The 21053-nt window shown below is 41.8% G+C and overlaps 1 protein-coding gene across 2 annotated transcripts in view; it reads left to right on the forward strand.

Annotated features, from left to right (window-relative positions):
- PLEKHM3 (pleckstrin homology domain containing M3) overlaps nt 1–21053 on the forward strand; it is a 179754-nt gene that overhangs the window by 62893 nt on the left and 95808 nt on the right. For both annotated transcript variants that reach the window (XM_032403533.1, XM_032403536.1), the window contains exons 4-5: nt 3627–3772; nt 15609–15802. In XM_032403533.1, the coding sequence (XP_032259424.1) occupies nt 3627–3772; nt 15609–15802 (340 nt within the window). The remainder of the gene's footprint in view (nt 1–3626; nt 3773–15608; nt 15803–21053) is intronic.

A 21053-nucleotide genomic window follows, 5' to 3' on the forward strand; every position in this document is an offset into this window, starting at 1 on the left:
AAAACATCACAATGATAAAGTAAAATCCAGATCATATATCTTTAGGGGGAATTGTTTCAGACATTTTTAGTCTATAATTTGCTAGTATGATATTAAAGAAGGAAATCTTACAGTTAATTGAAAAATATACGTGTTTCCTTCTTCAAGTAAATGGTGAGTGGTGTTTTTTAGAAAATGAATCTGTATTAGGCAACTAGCCTCTAATCTTTCTTGACCATCCTTTGTTCTTTCAGTAACAAATACTACATTGGATTTGGAGATTAAAAGTTTTAATTCTAAACCAAGTAAAATGCTTCTCAGTGGAGAGAGTGAATGCTGTGGGAAAATACTGGTAAAATGAACTCAGGTTGTTTCTACGTAGCGGATTTGTAGAAATTGACTAAGAACCTGAAATGATGATTTTGGAAGCCTAGAGGGTATACAATGTGACGAATTATGAGCTTTTCATTTGAGGGGCTACACACCCGCTGCACTTGAATAGAATTGGAATTTTAAAGCTTGGAAGGACCTTTGCAGCCACCTAGAAACCAGGGAGCCATCCTCAGCTTTTCCCCACCAGGGTCTCTGGTGGTAGTTGGCTGGTTGGGGAGAAATAGAGGTTCCTGGGCCCTAATCCAGATCTACAGACTCAAAGTCTTATGGGTGGGAGTTGGGGTGGGGACGGGGTCTACATTTTTCATAAATATCTCAAAGAGCGACAAACATGTCAAATTCTGACACTCACTGAATTTGGCAAACCGCTGATTTAGGCTGACCCCATTATTTACAGTGAAGAAAGCAGGCCTAAAGAGTTTGATGGGGCAAGTTCACGGTCTGTCCTAGGCAAAAATTGGCTTTCTAAGTCTGGACCTGTGCTTGTCCGTACACCATGTATCCCAAACAGTCCTAAGCACACAGATAGGTTCAGACCTACTTCTGGGTCATTAGGGGTGATTTCAGCACAGAAAGTAGGAGAGCATAGTTCTAAATAAGGTATGAAGGTAAAGACACCCAGGAACTAGGGGTTTTTGTGCTGTTGCTTCTGTCTAACCTAAAACCTGAGTAAGCCCTAGCCACTCTCTCAGCCCTTCTGTCTTTGATGAGCCTCGAGACTAGTGCGCAGTGGTGAGAATGCTTAGCGCATTTACTTAGCTCATGTAGTTGAAGCCCCAGCATGTTAGGCTTTGGACCTGTGTTGATGTACACATTTTTAGACCATGTACTTTCTTAAAATGCATATTTGTGTATTTTAATATTGCTTATGTACGTTGCATCTAAAAAATTATAATAAAGTCATTAAAAAGTATAGACTGATAAACCCAGTAGTACCCACTAAAGCATATATAAATACCCAGCAAATGCTTACTAATGTTAGTTGCGTCTAAAATTCAAAAAAACAAAAAGCTAAAGTGACCCAAATTTATTTTTGCTGTGTTCTGTGATGAGAGTTTAAACTATAGTGATGACCTGGAATTCCTGCAGGGCCATGATCACTTTCTAAATCATTAGGAAAGATTGAGTTTTATTCATTGTCATTTCAGTGTTAAGTCAATTTGACCATCAGCGAGGTTTTGGAAACAGCAATATCCCAGTGTCTAGGATGTGTCAAGTTCCACTGAATTCTGCTCCACAGTCCATGTATGAACACATGAGCGATGTATAATTCTTAGAATGGGCAACATATTTTTCACGGGGTTACTAACAAAAGAATGCTGTTTTAAGAGGCAGGTGCCCAGGTTAGGGGGATCAGTTCTAAAAGAGCTATGAGAAATTAAAATCTCTTTAAATGCAGGTGTATGTGTGTCGGGTAATATTCAGTTAATCATCCTTTCTGCATAAACAGTTATTGAAGGTCTGCTGCATGTAAAGCTCTGTGTTAAGTACTGAGGATAAGAAACTGCTCTGAGGAGTTTATAGTGTGGTTCTTGCTGGACAAGCACATAAAAAGGCACAGTAGTTTCAGGAAGCATGTGCTAAATGCCAGATGAGCAATAGTGCGGTCAGTGAGTGCAGCAAAGAGCATTCCAGTGCCCAGAGCCCAGGCATTGCAACGGCACCTCCTCTCTGCAGCCGCGGCCGCTTGTGTGTTCGCTTCGTCTGTATCTGTCGCACACATCTCCTTGCTCAGCCCATCTGAAAAACAGGAGCTTGTTCTGAGTTTGCTGCTACTCAGTAGTAAAGAAATAACCATTCCAGGAAGGAACGGTATGCAGCTTTTGAAGCATAATACTGATGCACACACTTACTGTCTTTTAGTACCTCTTGTCTTGAAAGCAATAGGATCTAATTCTCTTCCTGGAGAATGCACTGTGAAACTGCTCCATTACTGATACCATTTTATTTGTGATGAAAACGAAAGTCCTTTGAGTTTTGTGATATTTTCATTCATGGAGTTCATGTGAATCAGTTTTTTCTTGGGTTAGCAGTTTGTTAAATAAACTGTTTGGAGCTCCTTGAATGGCAAGGAGGTGCAACAGTGATGGTAGTGGTGATGAGGCTGATGATGATAGTGATGATTAATTCATTTTATGCCCTTATCATGAAATAGGCTTACTGTGAGATTTCTTTGACCAGTGCGGTTCTTGATCCAGCCATGAATCCAGAAATGGATTTCTGAAATGAAAGCAGTAGATTAGAAATGCCAGGATAATGTTACTGTTTGTATAATCATGATTACCTGTTCTGGGCTGCCAGGATTTTGTCCTTTGGGTTGCGATAGAATTTCTGTACTCACCAAGAGAAGGTAGTTCCTCCTACCTAAAGAAAAGGCATGGCTTCTTTGTGACGGGGCGGAGATTATTACCAGTTCCGCTGAGAGTCCCAAAACAGTGCTCACAGAATCATGGATTTCCTCGGACATGAAAAGGGCCTTAGCAATGACTTGCAGGCAGCCACTGGTCTTGAGTAATGGGCAGGATTTGGCAACGTGGAAATCAGAAGAGGGTGTTGTGTACGGAGAAGTAATAATGCGCCAATGTGTGGAGGATGGAGTGAGCACACTGTTTATTTGGGGAATAGTGAGGAGAGTTCTCTGATTGCAATAAAGAGGTTATATTCCCATTGGAGAGTAGTAGGAGTAGGTAGTTGGAAAGGTGATATGGGGCCAATTGGGGGACAGATTTCTTTCATTGACTATGTAAGTAAAGGAAGGCCACATACCAGTTTTTAGAATCATTTTAAACTCAGACGGGCTTAGAGCCAAATCCAAACTCCACCTCTTACTGGTGCAGTGACTTCAGACAAAATTCTTAACTTGGCTAAAACCATCTCACGGAGACGTTGTACGTGTTAAATAAGCTCCTTTATGAGAAGTCCCCAGCAGAATGTCTGGTGGTGGGAATAAGGGTTTATGAGGAAGAAGTGAAGTGCCCGTGGTGGGGTTGTGGAGAGGCTGATCTCTGCCAGCTGTATGCAGAAGACACAGAAGAGACCAGAGACGGGACCAGTTAAGTGCTGGCTATGGCAGCCCCTGAGGAGGTGAGGGGGTGGAGGCTATCGGGCTAGGAAGAGAAGGACACATCCATACATGTGTTCTCTGAAGGTCTTTTTTTTCCTGTTGCGGACTTTTGTTTGAGGGTTGTGTAACCTTGTTCTGTGGTGTTAAAAGTACAACACTAATCATAGACTCGTCCTTTTGCCTTGGACAGGATGCCAGCGATCCATAGGCCTTTCCAGTGGGAAAGCCAAGGTGTGCAATTACAGTGGGTGGTATTACTGCAGCAGCTGCCATGTAGACGACAGTTTCCTCATCCCCGCACGCATAGTCCACAACTGGGATACTTCGAAATACAAGGTAAGTACAGAATCTGCGTGTACTTCATAATAGCAATGTGGGTGTTCAGCTGTTGTGTGGATTAAGAAATAATGATAAAAGAATTTGAAGCACACTTGACTAGAAAGTCTCATAAAAGCTACGAGATCTTATCTAATGCTTCTTAAACAGCTCCCATTTAAAGGCATCTTAACTATGACTTTTTATTAATTTCCTCACTTAGAAAGATAATATAGCAGTTTTTACTTCTGGGCCTTAATAATTAACTGTGGGTGCTAAAAAAGAATTCTGATAGAGAAAGAGGCCTCATTATTTTTTTATTAGATCTTATTTCCAAAATCACAATACTCTCAGAGGATAAAAATAGGAAAATAATGCATGCCTGGGCATACTAGTGACTTTTGAAGGAGAGGCCTTATATAATCAAGATATTTCTTATCTTGAGTAGCAGTAGCACTCCTACTCATGTGAAGATCAGTCTTCCTGCGGGCCCATCTCCCCTGGAACTAGAAGCTGGAGAGAAGCTATGAGGATTTCTGGGTGGGGGCCCACACCAAAGAACAGTGCACTGAGCCACCCTTAGACCTTCACCTGGACTGTTGTTTATTTTTGTAAAAAGGGAGGAAGTGAGAAGCATGCTTTGCAAAGTAACTGCTAACAGCCTAGCAGGGTATCCCAGAAGTACAAATAGCAGACTTGGTAGCTATAAAAATGCAAGTCAACAGAGGAGGAGAGGAAGTCTGAGTACCGGGACACTCACCTTAAGAGGGTAGAGAGCAGAGGAGCAACCAGCAAAGGAGACCAAGGAGGAGTGCATAGTGAGGGAGGAGGACCCTACTGTGCCCAACAAGCCACACAAAGAACGTGTCTTCAGATCAGTTGTGACAGAGGCTGATACATAGGTCGGATAAGATGAGCACTGAGAATTGACCATGGGATATAGGAATGGGGAGGTAATGAGTGACCTTAATGAGAGCAGTTTGAATTGAGCAGTGGGAGTGAAGGTCTGATTGGAGTGAGTTTGATATGGAACAGGAGAAAAATGAGACAAGAACAGACAACTCTTGAGAAGTTTTGCTATAAGGGGGTGGAGAGAGATGAGGAGTAACTAGAGGGGAAGTAGGATCAAATTGGGTTTGATTTTTGTTTTAATAGAAGAAATAACAGCATGTTTTCTATGCTAATGTGAACTACCTAGGAGAGAGAGAATTGCTAGAATCATGTGGTTGAGTGAGAAAGAATTGTGTAGACAGTAGGAGGGTTGGCCTTTGCTTGGAGCAGAAAGTAAGAGAAAAGGCAGAGTCTGGATGTAGGTGCCAGTGGGTAGGTTAGGGAAGGCCCCTTCCATTTACATCAGTAGCTGTCATCATATTGATTTATTTCAGGACCTGTGAGTCTAAAGAGATTAAAGACCCAGCCCCAGTCACTCTGGGAAAAGCCTTTACCTTCTATTTCATATAGTTTCAGGAGTGATTAGGCAATAATTCTGCCAACGCTTTTATAAACTTGTCTACATCTACACCCGTCCTCCTTGTCCTCCTTCCAACCACAGAAGAAACATCACTCCTTTTATGGAAGGTTTATTCCTTCTGCCTCTGCTCATGATCTTAGCTCCTCCATCAGTTTTGCCAAATCTGATTGACCCTTGTCAGTTTCTTGTTCTACTGGACTTCTCCGGGATACAGTATCGGACCAGGAATTCTTCTGCCTTGACTTGGAGTCTGCCTTGACTCCTCCTACTTCCAGCTCTTTTTCCTCTGTCACCTTCTCTGATTCTTTGTCCTCTGCCTACACCTTTAATGTTGCAGTTCCTTAGCTTCATTTTTTTGTTTTCTGTTCCCACTTTATACTCTATTGTATTCTCTCTTTCTCTTCCATAGTTTCAACTCCCTGATGATTCCCACCCTTATCTCCAGCTCCATTTTTGCTGCTGCAAGGGAGATCTGTGGATTTAATTGCCAAATGACATCTTAGCTCTAGCTTTCAACCTAGTAGTCTTCAAGATATGTGGATTGTACTGCACTTGTTAGCAGCATTGTACCGCAGTTCTGCCCATGCAGAAACAAGGCAGTAGAAGTTGGCAAGTTGGGGAATCTAATCCACTGAAGTACAATAGGCATAGGATTCTTTTATGTTCCTGTATTCTGCCAGAACTGAGAATTCTGGTACCTGACTGACTAGAAGCTTTTCTGATCCTTCTGCCAGAATGCTGTCACCTCTTCCTTGAATGAACCTTCCACGCAAAGTGCTTTGTCCCAACCATAGTCTGTATGACTGCTTTTATATCTCCTTGCTAATAGATGTCTGAGACTTGCTGTCAGTGTAACTGTATCACCGGGGAGCAAGGTGGGTGGGGAAGGGACCCATAGCTGTCACCTGTAATATTTTTTTTTTTTAAAGATTTTATTTGACAGAGAGAGACAGAGTGAGAGAGGGAACACAAGCAGGGGGAGTGGGAGAGGGAGAAGCAGTTTTCCTGCTGAGCAGGGAGCCGGATGCAGGGCTCGATCCCAGGACCCTGGGATCACGACCTGAGCTGAAGGCAGCCGCTTAACCAACTGAGCCACTCAGGCGCCCCTGTCACCTGTAATATTTGAAATCTAAAACAAACATGAAAGTTGTGAGGGGCCATTTGGCAGATACCCTTTCTGTATCCCTGGGCAGCTCGGTGTCCTGGTCAATCCAATAACCACCCACATCTTCACTGTCCTTAGGATGCCTCATCCCCATCCTTCTCAGCATATGACCTTGCCTCCACTTCAAGGACAACGTTGAAACTACAAGATATGGATATGAATTCCTACAAATGTTTCTATATTTGTACCTGGCCTTACTGCTTCCCCTCCTATCATAGGAAGAAGAAGAGCCCTTTCTCTTGTTTAGAGATCATCCTTCCACATGTACTGTAGATACTTTTCTCCATCTGGGGAACCGCTCTTCATTCTTCCAGAGCTGATAAAAGCATGTCCTCTTTGGCAACATATTTTCTGGTATTCCCCACCCTACCCTATTTGCTGCATTGCTGGCTCTCTCCCTTGGGCCACCACCATGCTGTGTGTGTGTTTGTGTGTGTCTATAATTAGACTTACTTAGGGGGTTAGTAGCAGGAGCTTGGAGTTAAACAGGGATTTGTCCAAGTCCTACCTCCACCTCTTATTTGGGGCTTAATTTGCTGGGGCAAAGTACTTGAACTTCCCTGAGCCTCAGTTTCCAATTTATAAAATGAACCCAGACTGCCTGAGTTCAGGTCTTGTCTTGGTCATTTATTAGGTGTCTAACCTGGGCAAGTTATGTAGTCTCTCTGTGTTTGAGTGTCCTCATCTGTAAAATGAGGACACTAACACTTCATAGGCCCACTGCCGGTTACCTGAGTTAATGCATGTGAAATGTTTAGAATAGTGCCTAGGACATAGTGATGCTGCTCCTCTCTGTGAGCTCCCTGGGCACAGGCAACCTGTCTTAGCACAATTTCTGGCACGTAGTAGGTAAGCAAGAATGTATACCGAATCAGTGAAGGAATGAGGCCTATCTTATGGGCCCCTCCAACTCGGTACCCCCAAATCGGCTTCATCACCCTCATCACATGTACCTCCGGAATGTCCGTGGCCCCACCAGTCTGTGCTGCCAGTGCCGGGAGACAGCCTGGGCTCTTCTCTCTGCCCCCCCCCCCCCCCCCCGGTCTAATCAGTGAGCAAAACTCAACCACTGGATTTGCATTCCGCTGCACCCACCATCCCACCTCACAGACTCAAACCTTGGGCATCACTCCCACGAAGGAGTTTGGTAGCCTTCTAACTGTGCTTCCTGCCTGCAAGTCTTGCCCCAACCATGGTTCAGAAAACCCTAATCTCACCGTGGGTAAATTCTGTACCCTCTCTCAGTCTCAGTTTCTTCACCTTTAGAATGGAGGTGGTGATGATAGTAATGGGAACTGCTTCATAAGATTGCTGTTGGCTTAAAAGAATGATTCACAGAAAGCCCCGAGCACCGTGACTGGCACACGGGTGCTCGGTTAATGCCAGCTTTTACTATGATTGTGTAGAAGTGAAACACAAATCTCTTAACCTGACACCAAGACCTTTTGTGATCTCCAGTCCCTGCTCTTCTGGCCCCTTCATGCACTACCTCCCTGCCCCCATGAGCGTCCTCGGAAGGTCACACTCCCTCCTGTTCCTCAGTCCTGCCGTGCTGTTTCACACCTCTCGTCTTCCTCTTGCCCTCATTTCAGCATGGCAGACCCTAACCGAGCCTGTCTTAAACCTCCCTTCCTCTCCCGGTTCTTTCCTTCCCCTCTCCCAGACAGAGTTATCATTCTCTCCTCTGCATCTTGTACTTGACACTCTGAATATAGGCTATAAATATATTTGCCATGTGTGTATTAGATAAAAGCGTATTTAGAGTTGAGTTTGATTTAGATTATTTAGATTAATCTGCTTAGAGCAGGGCTTTGACAGCTAAGAGAGGTGTATAGAGTGCAAGTGAGGGAGGCAATCCCAGCCCCGCACTCACCCGGGGCTTAGGCTAGTGGCACCTGCCAACAGAATATGCACCACTCCGGGAAGTTAAAACAGAAGAGGTGGTGCTAAATGAGGAAAGTCTGAAAATCAGGCATGGCTTACAAAGATGTGAATTGGTGGAGGAGATCCAGATCTGTGTGCAGTGAGCCATTGAAACATCAATTTAGCCATCACGGACGCTTGCAGTCTTTTTCTCTAGAGCAGACATTTTGCCATGCTGGTCATTCAGATGACAAGGTTTGATGTTGAGAGGATAAGTAACTAATTGAAGGTGTTAGGTACCCTTGCTTCATCCACCTTGTACATGAGGAATATCTCCTTTGTCGGACCTTCCCTCCCAGATTCTCAGTGGACCAGGGAAGATTTTAAAGCAAGAACAGAGCTGGTCAATTTTATCAGGATCATCTCTCACTGGCATTAAGTAACTATTTTCCATTTAGTCCAGGATCTGTCTGTCTTTGCTCAGACACCAGGATTTAACTTAATGTTTCTAATTGTGAGGATCAATTCAGACCTATCAGTTTCCAAGACCAGACATCATTCTGCTAGATCTGCCTCCTATCCTTAATAAGAAGTACGTGACTGGCTTGAATATCCATTTAAGAGAGTGAAAAAATGGTTTTGCAGAGCTGATTGAAATCTGTCATCTGAAGCGTTTCCTTGTCTACCCTCTGGAGTAATAATACTCCTAATTATTTTTAAAGCAGGATTTCATCTATTTTCCGGTATACATCCTGCAAATTGAATTGAGCTCCAGGATTACCCAGCAGCTAAACCTTATCCTCAAGTTCTGTAGCCATTTTCTAATGAAATTCTCTTTGAAGACAGCCTTCCCCCTACTGTCCACCCTCCCATTCAAAAATATCAAGCATGACACAGAGGTGGTGAAGACCTCAAACTTGGCCTCAGCTCTTCCTAAATAGTTCCCTACTATTGTACTTTTAAAAAATATTTTTGTGTCCTAGCCTGAATATTCACATTCCATTTAGCTAGGGGTTTTCCATGTTACATAAACTATTTCCTATCTCTACATCTTGAGAGGCATTCAAGGCAAGCTGTACTGTTCTCACAGAGTTGGAGAGCAGCTCGCTGATGGGAAAAACCACTTGTTCAGGGTCATTCGGAGATTTTGCGAACAAATTGCAATTAACCTTAAGATCTCCTGATTCCTTCTCCATTAGCCCCCAGTGCCTGTTTTAAGAGGACCAAGAAGCATTATGGTTGGGATTGATTTTAGTAAGACTTTCACCATGATTTTTCACAATGAACACAGGCGAAAATACAGGGAAGAATACATTATACCAAAGCAATAAGTGGTTATTTTACTGTGATAAGATTGTGATATATTTTTTTTCCTTTCCTGATCTTTATTCTCCAAATTTTCAGTAATGTGATTGTTACTTTTAGTATTTTTAAAATGATTAACTGTCACTTAGCTCCATATATTCTATTTCAGAAAATACATATTAGAAACTTGCCTTTTTTAATGCCTCAGAATTATGATTGTTCTGTCCTGTGATTACTTCAGTGTGGTTTAATGTGGTATAGAAGGCTACCATAAGGAAACTTCCTTCCATAAGGAAACTGCCTTGCACTGCTATATTTTTATTTCTTCTTCTTTCAAATATAATATACTTCCACAAATTTCAAGATTCAAAAAGTACAAAGGGCATGTATACATAGATAATCTCCCTCCCACCTATCATGTTCTTCTTCCCACAGGCAACCAGTTACTCTTTTCTTGTGTATCTTTCCACAGGTATTTTATGTACGTGTGCTTATTCACACAAGAGTGGCGATAGATGATCTACATGCAGCTCTTGGAGAGCCCTCCCTTCCACTTAGATCATATCCCTCATCTGGGGCTTGCCTGCTTTCTTTTCCTGTTTTCTTTTTTTGTATAGCCACTCCATATTCAATCATGAATTTTACACACTTTTATACACACAACGCGACAATCTAACCAGGCCTTTCTTGGATGATTTTGTTTTTCCAGTCTTTTGGTATTACAGATAATGATTCAATGAATAACTTGATACATCATTTTGACTGTAAGTACTTTCATTCACAAGTGAGACTGAGGATACCTTCCTAGATGTAGGTTTGTACATTTTTTAGCTTGCCGCATGTTCCAGATTGTCCTCAGCCAGGACTGTGTGCTGCACTTTCACCTGTATCTCCTTGCAGGCACCTTTCTTCCTTAGTACCAAGATTTCCGCTGTCACTTCTGGTGTGACTGTGCTGCCTCGGGCTGTCCTTCCCCTTTTCTCCTTTCTTAACTCTAAAGCTGTGGTGAGCTTAGAAACAACTAGCCGAGCTGTTAGGAGTGTGTGGTTCAGGGTCCCAGCCAGAGCATCGTAAAGCGCTCATCCATTTCTTCAGCAAGTATTTGTCGAACACCCACCACGCTCACTGTTGGAGGCAGTGGGGACAGTCTCTGCCTTGTGAATGCTCGTATTCCAAAGGAGGGAGAAAGACTAGTAAACAAATACACAAATAAGTGACTTCTAGATAGATGACGGGTTACTGGACTTTAATTTTTGTTTCATAGTTAAAATCAAATGGCCAGCATACTGCCAAATTACATCATTGGTTAGTCTCCCTTTGTAGCCCCTTGACTTTGTATTTAGGAAAAGGGAAGGACGGAACCTGGACAGGGATCCCCTCCTTTGAGGAGTGACGAATAGATAGTTTATGGTAGAGTTATTAAAGAATAAAAAGAACTGTGAATATAAATAATGCTAAAAAGCACAGAACAGGGTATCCAGAGATCTGAACAGATAAGTCACTTAAGCTCTCTGGATTCAGTATTTTTTTTCTATTAAGTATATTAATTCAGCATTTCTCATAATATGTTCCATGGAGCATTAACAAGTTCTGTGCTTGTTAATAGGTGTTCTGCAAAAAGAGGGTTCTATAGGAGGGTCTCAGCCAGGCCAGCTTTGTAATTGGAACAGGGCGCCTCAAGAGAATGCAGCCCTGGGAGCTCACAGGATGGCAAGAGATTGGAAGGAGTTAGAGATAGAGGCCCCTTCCTCCAGTTGGTAAGCAGGGCCCAGACTGAGTTTCATCCCCTACCGCCCCCTGTACAAGGCCAGCACAACACTAAATAGCTGCCTTGTCTGCAGATAGGTTTGGGAAATTGCTGGGCTAAGCACGTGACGCAGACACGATGTCCGCAGGCTTTCATAGGCTAACATGCTACACTGAATCACTAAGAGAAGAATGTGGCATGTGGCATTTTTCTTGTTGGACCTCAGAGCACCATTTTTGTGGGACCGGTATTCCTTGGAACACCTGCTGAGAAAAATGGAACCAGATTGATTGTCCCAGTTGTTATTCTAAAATTACGTTCTCATCTGTTTTATTCTAATGCATTCTCCTCCCTTAACAAAAACTGAACTCCTCCCTACTCCCACCCCCACCACATCATCTCCAAACTGCTGTCTCTGGGTAAACATTCCCTCTGCTCCATTGTTTTCTTACCCGGGGCTGTTTTTGTGGGGGAACATACCAGGACACCATTCCAGAACCTCTTTCTCAGAATTACGTAAACCTGAACATCTGAGAATTCGGTTTTTAAGAGGTAGCAGTCACCAGCTTAACAAAAGGAGTATTATGTTTAAATCTATACCAATGATGGTTACTTCTCAAATAATGTTTATTTGTAAATACGTATGTTTATAGAGCAGATTTGGTCCTTATAATTTGTAGCTGATTATAACCCACTTGCTGTTTGCTCCAACTCCTGTGTGTGAGGTGTGGAGAAGCAGCTTTCGGCCTCGACTTCCTCCTCAGCTCTTGAATCACGCAGACTGCAGCGCTGTCAGGGGGGCACCAGTTCACAAACTGCAACAAAATCAAGTTACAGACTTGAGTTCTTATAGCTTAAATTAGTCTGGTTTTAAGCTTAAAAAGCCATGGAAAGAAATTATATTAAACATTAAATATTATTTACTAAAATACCAAAGGTCAGTAGGTTTGAAAAATGAACTATTGACCCTATAAAAGTTGTTTCTAATGTGAATGGAATGGGATCATGGAAAAGAATGCCAACCAAAACCATTTTTAGAAAATGTATTGGGCCCATCCATCTGCACCTATGAGCTGAATTTTTACATACATCAGAAAAGCACTCAGGCTTTTCATGGTTTTCATAATTTGGCAAGAAATAGGACAGTAGCTCTTAGCTCTTAGGTGGAATATAATTGGTATATAATTTATATATCTATATATATATATACACATATATAATTTATGTAATATTTCTGTTAACAGGAAAGAAACTTTCTCACTTAAAAGAGTATCACTGGCTTCCTTCCCTAAGTAACTATATATTTAACATTATCTTTTTAAAAAAGCTTTCTAATTACAGTGAGTTTGAAAGTGGAATCCTTATACCAGTGTGCAGGCTTATTAGAACTTAGGAAATCAGTGGGGATACAGCACTCTCTTTTGCAAAAGTAGCATTTTATGCCAAATTCTTAGTTCTTTCAAAAATTCCCTTACATAGTTATAAGTGGTGGATTCTCAAAAGTGAGCGTGTGCTCAGCCATGCTGCCAAAAACATGGCTCAGTGTTGCAGGGTTCGTTCACCTACTCGGGCAGCCGCAGTCACAGTATGCTCTGTATTCTTAACCCTGGGTAATAACTTCATGAAGCAGTGCTTTAGACATTATTGAAACTAGCTCTGTTTTTGTTTTTAGTAATTTCAGCTTATGAACGCTGATGTCAGTAGCTGCTGTCCCATTTGTCTCACTGCTTTTACTGTCTCTGAAAAAGACTTTTTTTTCCCCCCCTTTTGGGCTTAAGTACCACCTGAAGAGAGAAGCCTTTTCAGGCCTGGGAGACTGGCCAGTGCCCTTTGTCCTTCTGTTCACCTACTAAAAGGTAGTATTGTTAACCTAATTCAGCAGGGCCCTGACTCAGTATAAACACTGCTCAATAGAGCCAGAAAGACTAATTGAATTGTACAATACATCATTTTTCAGCAACAGTTTCAAGTGGACTGTACTTCATTTCCCAGAACACCATCCGTTTTTTCCCCATTTAAGATATTTAAATATAGCAAATATTTAACCATGATAAATAAAATATTTGAACCCAATTCTGTCTTTCTCACCGAACCTTGAGCTACATGAGGACAGGGCCTTGCCTACTTTATTCTCCACTAATGCCTGCTATGGTATTTTTCTGGCATGTACCTGTGTCTCAATGCCTCAGAGTGAAGCATTATTTATCCTTGCCAACTGTTATTTCCCATCTGGTTAAGTAGTGAAAGGTTTTGGCTAATTCCAGATGCCTCTTTGTGAGCTGATTTGCAGACTGTAAACTTCACCACCTATGTAACTGCAGGACCCCCAAAGGATCACACAACAGGTACCTCAAAAATTGCTAATAAGGAAAAAAAAAATGAGACTTTTATTAAAAAAAAAAATCAATGCTTTTGTATCTCTCTATGACAAACTTTTATATGAGTTCTATTTTATATTATATTAAATTACATAAATGTGTTTTAATCAATATACAATAGCTGTACATTTAGTTATCACCTATTCATACTGCGGGGGTTTTCATGGTTGTATCTAGTTGTAGTACTCTCCTCTGTCCCATCCTTGCCCACCAAGTGAATTTCTGTTTATCCTTCTAGACCTTAGGCAGTGTGGCCTGCTTTGTCAGGGGTTCCCTTCCCCCCAGGACAGTTGATTTCTCCTTCCTTTAAGCTCCCAGTGGACCTCATCTGTATTTCTTCTGTACTAGAGGACAGGCTACGTGCTACATGTAGTTTTTATTTTAAATATTTATCTGTGATACTAAATAGTGAGCCCCTTGAGGGTACGGACTGTATCCTATTTATCTTCATTAATAAACTTCTAGGCTGGACTGTAAAGCATAGTGGATTTTCAATTTTCTTTTTAAGAAGCAAAATTTGTTTAATGTTGAATTCTATCATTACTCCCAGTACTAGAGTAGTTTTGGTGGAAACTTTTTAGAGAGGTTTTACCTTCCATAAATAGAAACTAAACCAAATCTACATATCATTAGCCAATCCACATCTCAGTATCTGGTGAATCGGTATGTAAAGATTCCCCCAAATTCCCCACTTGTTACACATTATTTAAGCTACTCCCTCTGTATCTCGGATGCATTGTGTTTCTACTCTAATGACAATGACATTTTAAAATCACCTTTTCATAGGCTTGATGTTTACTACCAGAAGTGGATATAGAATTGGATGGACAGATTAGACAGTCAGCCCAAGCTCAAAGTTACTCTAAGAGCGCTCCTTTCTGTTCACTAAAGTGTGTTTTTTGAGCCTGTTTTCTATGCAAATTATCGTTTTAGGCTATCCTTTTATTCCTTTTGAATTTTGTAATATGTACATGATTAACCTATTTTTTTAAATGGCTACTTATGGGGCGCCTGGGTGGCTCAGTCGTTAAGTGTCTGCCTTCGGCTCAGGTCATGATCCCAGGGTCCTGGGATCGAGCCCCGCATCAGGCTCCCTGCTCTGCAGGAAGCCTGCTCCTCCCTCTCGCACTCCCCCTGCTTGTGTTCCCTCTCTCGCTGTGTCTCTCTCTGTCAAATAAATAAATAAAATCTTAAAAAAAAAAAAAAAAAGGCTACTTATAAAAGTAGTACAGAATATACATGTATAGTTTTTAAAAATGAAAAATTAAGACTCTTAACAGCAATGTTAAGTTTTGAAATGATTATAGATTCACAGGAAGTTGCATAGATAAAGGGGGGTCCTGTGTACCTTTCACCCAGTTTCTCCCATTGGTTACATCTTAGATCACTATGGTACAATATCAAAAAAAACAAACAAAAAAACAAAAAACAAAAAAACAGAAAAACCCCAGAAGTGAACATGGGTATCCTGGGTCTGTATAGTGCTGTGTCATTTTATCACATGTAGATTCATATAATCAAGATTCAGAATTAATGAATTCCTTTCCATGCAAGATTACTTTTACGAGTTTCTGGAGGAGAGAAAGAAAAGCCAAAATTTATATTTAGTTAAATTATGGGCTATTTCTCTTGGCTTGTTCAGAAAATAATGTGACTTTGGGTGGGAGGATGGGTTAGCCTGGTGATGGGTATTAAAGAGCGCACGTTCTGCATGGAGCACTGGGTGTTATATGCAAACAATGAATCATGGAACACTACATCAAAAACTAATGATGTATTGTATGGTGATTAACATAACATAATAAAAGAAAATGTAGAAGTAAAAAATAAAAATAATGTGACTTTGATATTTAAACTCTGTTCCTACTTGGAGGAGGTGTGGCAAGCTGGATGATTCGCCAGACTGACCGAGAAAGTTTATTTCGTAGGTATCTAAGCAGGCCAAAGAGTTTCTGGAGTACGTGTACGAAGAGCCCCTGATCGACATCCAGCAGGAGAACCCCATGCTGTACCGCCACGCCGAGCCCCTGGCCACCGTGGTGCGGCTGCGGCAGCGGCTGAAGTCTCTGCGAGCCTACCTGTTCAGCTGCCGGGCGGCTGTGGCCGAGGATCTGCGCCGCAGGTAGGTCACGGGGTCAGGCAGCTCCACTTGGTTTTCCTCTCCCGCCCGCCAGGGGAGGGTGGTCAGATGACCTCCCCGGCCTTCACGGTGTGCACCCTCACGAGTTCTGTGGCTCTCCCTCTAGGCTCATCTTTGACTTTTTTCCTCCAAAGTCCTCTCCAGTTGAGCCCAGAAAAATGAAGGTAATATCTCAGCACAACTGAAGGCTTTTCACCCAGGGAACTAGTTTCCCACAACAGTGAAGACTGCTCTTCCCCTTAGGTTAACTTGATAATCACGGGAGCGTCCTCACTGATCACTTCTGGAGTGTTCTACACTTTTCCTAGTTCCATTTGTAAAATGAGCATGTTTGAACTATTCCATAACTTAAAGACATTTTTCAATGGAAGTAAGTAGGTGGTTGTTCAGATCTTACTTTCCATACAGAAACGGGAGTGGTAAGTGAGGCAGGCCGTGGAGGCTGGATTAAGATGCACAGGCCCAGGATTCTGCCTTTTCATGTCCCCATCTATGCAGGCTGTTCTTCCATAGCTTAGTTATCACAGAGTTCATAGAACACACAAGTCCATACCAGGTTCAGATCCTCAAAATAAAACTGTGAAGTTAAAATTTGCCTGCTCTCATCAAATTCCTTCTTTTACAGTTAGATTTTATTGGCATTTCAAGTCTCACCCTTGGCATATATGAACTAGCTTACACTTGAGATAATTGTTGATGGTGTTCATAGGTCCCTAAAAATACCTTTTAATGTTTTAATAGAAATGACCGAAAGCATACCTTAGTCATGGTTTCTGGAGGTGAGCCTACATGCAAAAGAACCTTTGGAAAATATTAAAGTGCTATAGTTTGTTATTTGAGATCTGGTTAGATCCAAAGAAACTGACATAACCCCAGAAGACATTTTAAAAAGAATTATGTAGATAGTGAGGAATACATAATATCTAGACACGCTCTCATAAAATAGTAATGAAAAGGCAGCTGCCATAAAGCAGAATACCTCTCGGTGGTAGTCATTCTATTACCTCGTTGTTTTTCAGAAAGCACTAGAAAATGGTCAGGATTTATTCTTATAAAGTCTAGGCAAATCTTAATTTTAACAGATCAGGGCTTTCCCTGAAAGACGATAGGATTATAGGTCTCCAATTTACCAACTAAACTAGATACAAGATTTTTAATGTTCAAAGTATGTTTGTTCTATCCACCTTTGGCTTTGCTCAGAGTTATTCTTGTGCCTATACTTCTAGACAGTATTAAAATCTTTAAAAAAAAAAAAAAAGGTATCTGACGTGATTCCCATGTGTAGATTTTATTTATTCATTTGAGAGAGAGAGAGAAAGCACAAGCTGGGTGGAGAGGCAGAGGGAGAAGGAGAAGCAGATTCCCCGCTGAGCAGGGAGCCTGATGCGGTGCTCAATCCCAGGACCCTGAGATCATGACCTGAGCCAAAGGCCGATGCTTAACCATCTGAGCCACCCAGACGCGTGCCTCTAGATACCTTTCTGATACGATGTTTTGCTTTGGATAAATATGCCACATCAGGGCATACATTTAGAAAGTAAATAGATCCTCTCTTCATTTGGATGACTAAGAATACCTATGCTGTTCTGGTGGTTTACCACCATGTCCTGCACCTTATGGCTGGACCACCAGAAAAGGAATGTAAGTTCTAGAAAGAAGATACTCCTAGGGCTATGAAAATGAAGACAGCAGTCTTTTTTTCTTTCCTCACTTGTTCATGACCAAAACTCAGTAAGTTTTGAATGGAAGGAAGGAGGAAGGGATGGACAGATAGATGTCTGCTGGGGTGTCACTTGAGACCACTGAATAATGGCTAGTAGCCCAATTTTGAGGAAGGAGTCAATCTTTGGATTTTATTTCTTCCTTAGATGTCCTTTAGCACAGTGACTGACCCATCTGCAACCCTCAAAAATAATTCTTGAATGAATGAATAGATGAACTAAAAAATCAAAGCAGTCAAAAAAAGTTTAGTTGGTTGTGTTTTGGGCATAAGTCTCAAATCTTTCTTCTCCTTTTCACTTTCAATGTACCACCCTGGCTTGGAGTCTCAGGACTATTGCAGTATCCTTCAGACTAGCCTCCCATCAATTTTTTCCCTCTCCCATTGAACCTTCATGTCAGGCAAATTATTAAGTATGGAATTCAAGATCTGTGCAAATCTAGTCCAGTATATTGGTCTACTGTCAAATATTTTGCACTTCAAACACGATTTAACTTCCTTTAATGCATTCTGTGGTGGGAATTAAATTTTTTTTTTTTTTTTTTTTTTTTTTTACAACTGAAGTGCATACAATAGTGCTTATACATAGTAAGCACTCAATAAATAAATACTATTATTAATACTGCTTTATTATCCTAGAATATTCTTATCTCTGGCTTTAAAAATCTTTGTTAGAAGTTTCCACTTAAAAGCCGCCCCTGATGCCCTGTCTACTGGAATCAGTCCCCTTTTCCTGTTCCTATGTCAGGAGAGGAGTGAGCCAGAGGAAGTGGATTGGAGAGCTCACCCTGGCCAAGGAGCCTGAAGTTCCTGGGTATTTGATGCATACTTATTCATACAGTTGTTGCATAAAAATGGGTGGGGCAGGAGGTTCCCTAAGACCAAAGAATGAGATTCCTACAGAACCCTAGAGGAGGCACATTGATTTAAAAAAAAAGAAAAATTATCTTCGTTTCTCTATATTTATATGCTGTTAAAATAACGTTTGGGCTTACCATGTCTTCCCACCTTGGCACAGAGGAAAGGATACCAGTACACAAGCAGTACTTACAAATCTTTTTATTTTGAAATAGAGGACTATTTAGTGCAGTAGGTCTAAGATTTTCTGGGATGCCTGTACTTCTTGCAGCTGGGCCATACTTAATATCATTTCTGCCTTCTTCTTAAAGTGTGCACTAAATAACCATAGATGCTAAAATTCCTGTCACCAGAGGCCATCTCTTACCTATCTTTTACCTTTATAAGGAGTCTGGCGTTTTAAAAACAAAATGAGCCAACTGCACCCTTGATAAGAGAGATGATAAACTTATCCAGAAGTAGTATTTAAGGTTCCCTTTGTTTTTGTTTCACTTGGGGACACAACATATAAAGTGGAATTTAAACAGAAGAAGAAGCTCCTAGATACAACTAATCTCGTGTAACCTCGATAGAAATTAAGAGAGAGGAGTTGATGTGCAGGCGGGAACAAAAGAGAGCAGGAGAAGCCAGATCTCATCTAGTTGTGAAAGGCGTTTTCTCCTTGCCTGGTTTTTACCTCCGTATAGGAGTAGCCATTAATCTCCAGCAAGGAGGCCCAACATGCTGAAGACCTGTCAGCACCATATAAACAGAATAAAGCAAACTGTTAATATTGCTGTCGTGAGAAAACTGAAAACAGACTGATTAATCGTATTGGTGCACCCCCACCAGAGAGCTAACTTTGGTCGTCGCCTTATTAGGGAAGTCACAGTTTGCTTTTAGGCCTTTCATTATGATGACCGCCCGCTCTTCATCCTCAGTATTCCTGTTATTGTTGTTAAATGAATGCCTTGTTCTTGAACCCATAGTGCAAATCTTGACTGGCAGGGATGATTAGTTTAGAAAAAGTCAGTGTCTTCCGTGAAGTCTAAAATGTTTACAGTGCTGACAATCCACTGTTCCTGAGGACTTCCAGATGGTGACCCTGTTGGATTGGTTTAAGGCCCAGTTAACTTTTCATGAGAAGAGTTATTTACAGTGTCCACACATGAAGGTACATGAAGAACTCTCCGGAAAATCTTAGCACTGTGAGGACACAGCCATATCAGCAGCCTTAGGGAAGGAAGTCTTTGGGAGGGACACTGAGAAGAACTAGTAGGGGGTCCCAGCCCTATATATCCCGCTGAACAACAGGAACGGTAGGATGTGTGTGTAAATCACATGTCACCAACAGGCACCTCAGGGCCAAATTTGGCCCTCAGACATGTTTTGTTTGGCCTTTCAGGAATGGTCTCCTGGCTTTTAAAGTTGTGAATTAGTTGCTAACATTTAAATGTTAGCAGGAGTTTTCATGTATACACAATGAAGCCCCCTGGTGTCGCTGAGGACAGTCAGCATTAGATCCTGGATGCTCCACTATGCATAGTCTGTCCTGCTCCTGTTCTCCCCAAACCCAGGGTCATTCAGTAGAGACTACATTGCGGCCCTGTTTTCTTCTCCCCAGCCCATTTCATTTATTTATGATGGTACCTGGGCCCATGTGAGGTAATTAAGGTTTGATCAATTAAAAAGTGCTTTCCCATAAATATATTATTTGTTCCTTACAGGAAACAGAGGGTATTTAGAAAGAAGAGAAAGAGCTGTGACTCTGAGATGCTATGTGACTTGCCTGAGGTGACAAAGCTGGTTAGCAGCTGAGTCCCCCCCGCTCAGAACCAGATCACTGCAGCTCTCCCCAGGACATTTGCTCTTGGTGGTGGTGATGGCCAGAGGTCTCTAGACTCTTAAGAGGAACCACTTCTAATTCTCCTAAAGCCTTGACTGAGGTCATGTAGAAGAGGGGGAAGGCAGGCAGCAGGGAGGTGGCAGACAGTGATGTCCCAATGAGGGGGAAGGTGGGCTTGCTGGCACAGGCACTCCTATGCTCACAGGTGCTCAGTCAGCCTAGGAGAGCAAGGCATGACAACTGGCTTAGCGTTAACGAGTACATTTTCTCTAGGTCGGCATTTACCAGACCTTCCCTTTTCACAGACCTGTAAATTTAAACAAGAATATGGAGATATCTGGGGCGCCTGGGTGGCTCAGTCAGTTAAGCATCTACCTTCGGCTCAGGTCGTGATCCCAGTGTCCTGGGATCGAGCCCCGCATCGGACTCGCTGCCCACTGGGGAGTCTGCTTCTTCCTCTCCCTCTGCTGCTCCCCCTGCTTCTGCTCTCTCACTCATGTTCTCTCTCAAATAAATAAAATCTTAAAAAAAAAAAAAATGGAGATGTCTATAGGGTTATCATATATATGTATATTTTTGACCAAAACAAACATTACCACCTATTTCTCACCATTTCATGAAAGAACATAGTAAAATTTTTTAAAAAAGGCAAATGATCTCAAATCAAACAGCTTTTTAAAATCAAATAGATTTTAAAATTCATTCTGTTCTGGTGGCTCAGTTGGTTAAGCGTCTGCCTTCAGCTCAGGTCATGATCCCAGAGTCCTGGGATCAAGTCCTGCATCAGGCTCCTTGCTCAGCGGGAAGCCTGCTTCTCCCTCTGCCTGCCA

This window comes from Phoca vitulina, unplaced genomic scaffold (genome assembly GCF_004348235.1).
Source record: "Phoca vitulina isolate PV1807 unplaced genomic scaffold, GSC_HSeal_1.0 scaffold1, whole genome shotgun sequence".
NCBI classification, from domain to species: domain Eukaryota; kingdom Metazoa; phylum Chordata; class Mammalia; order Carnivora; family Phocidae; genus Phoca; species Phoca vitulina.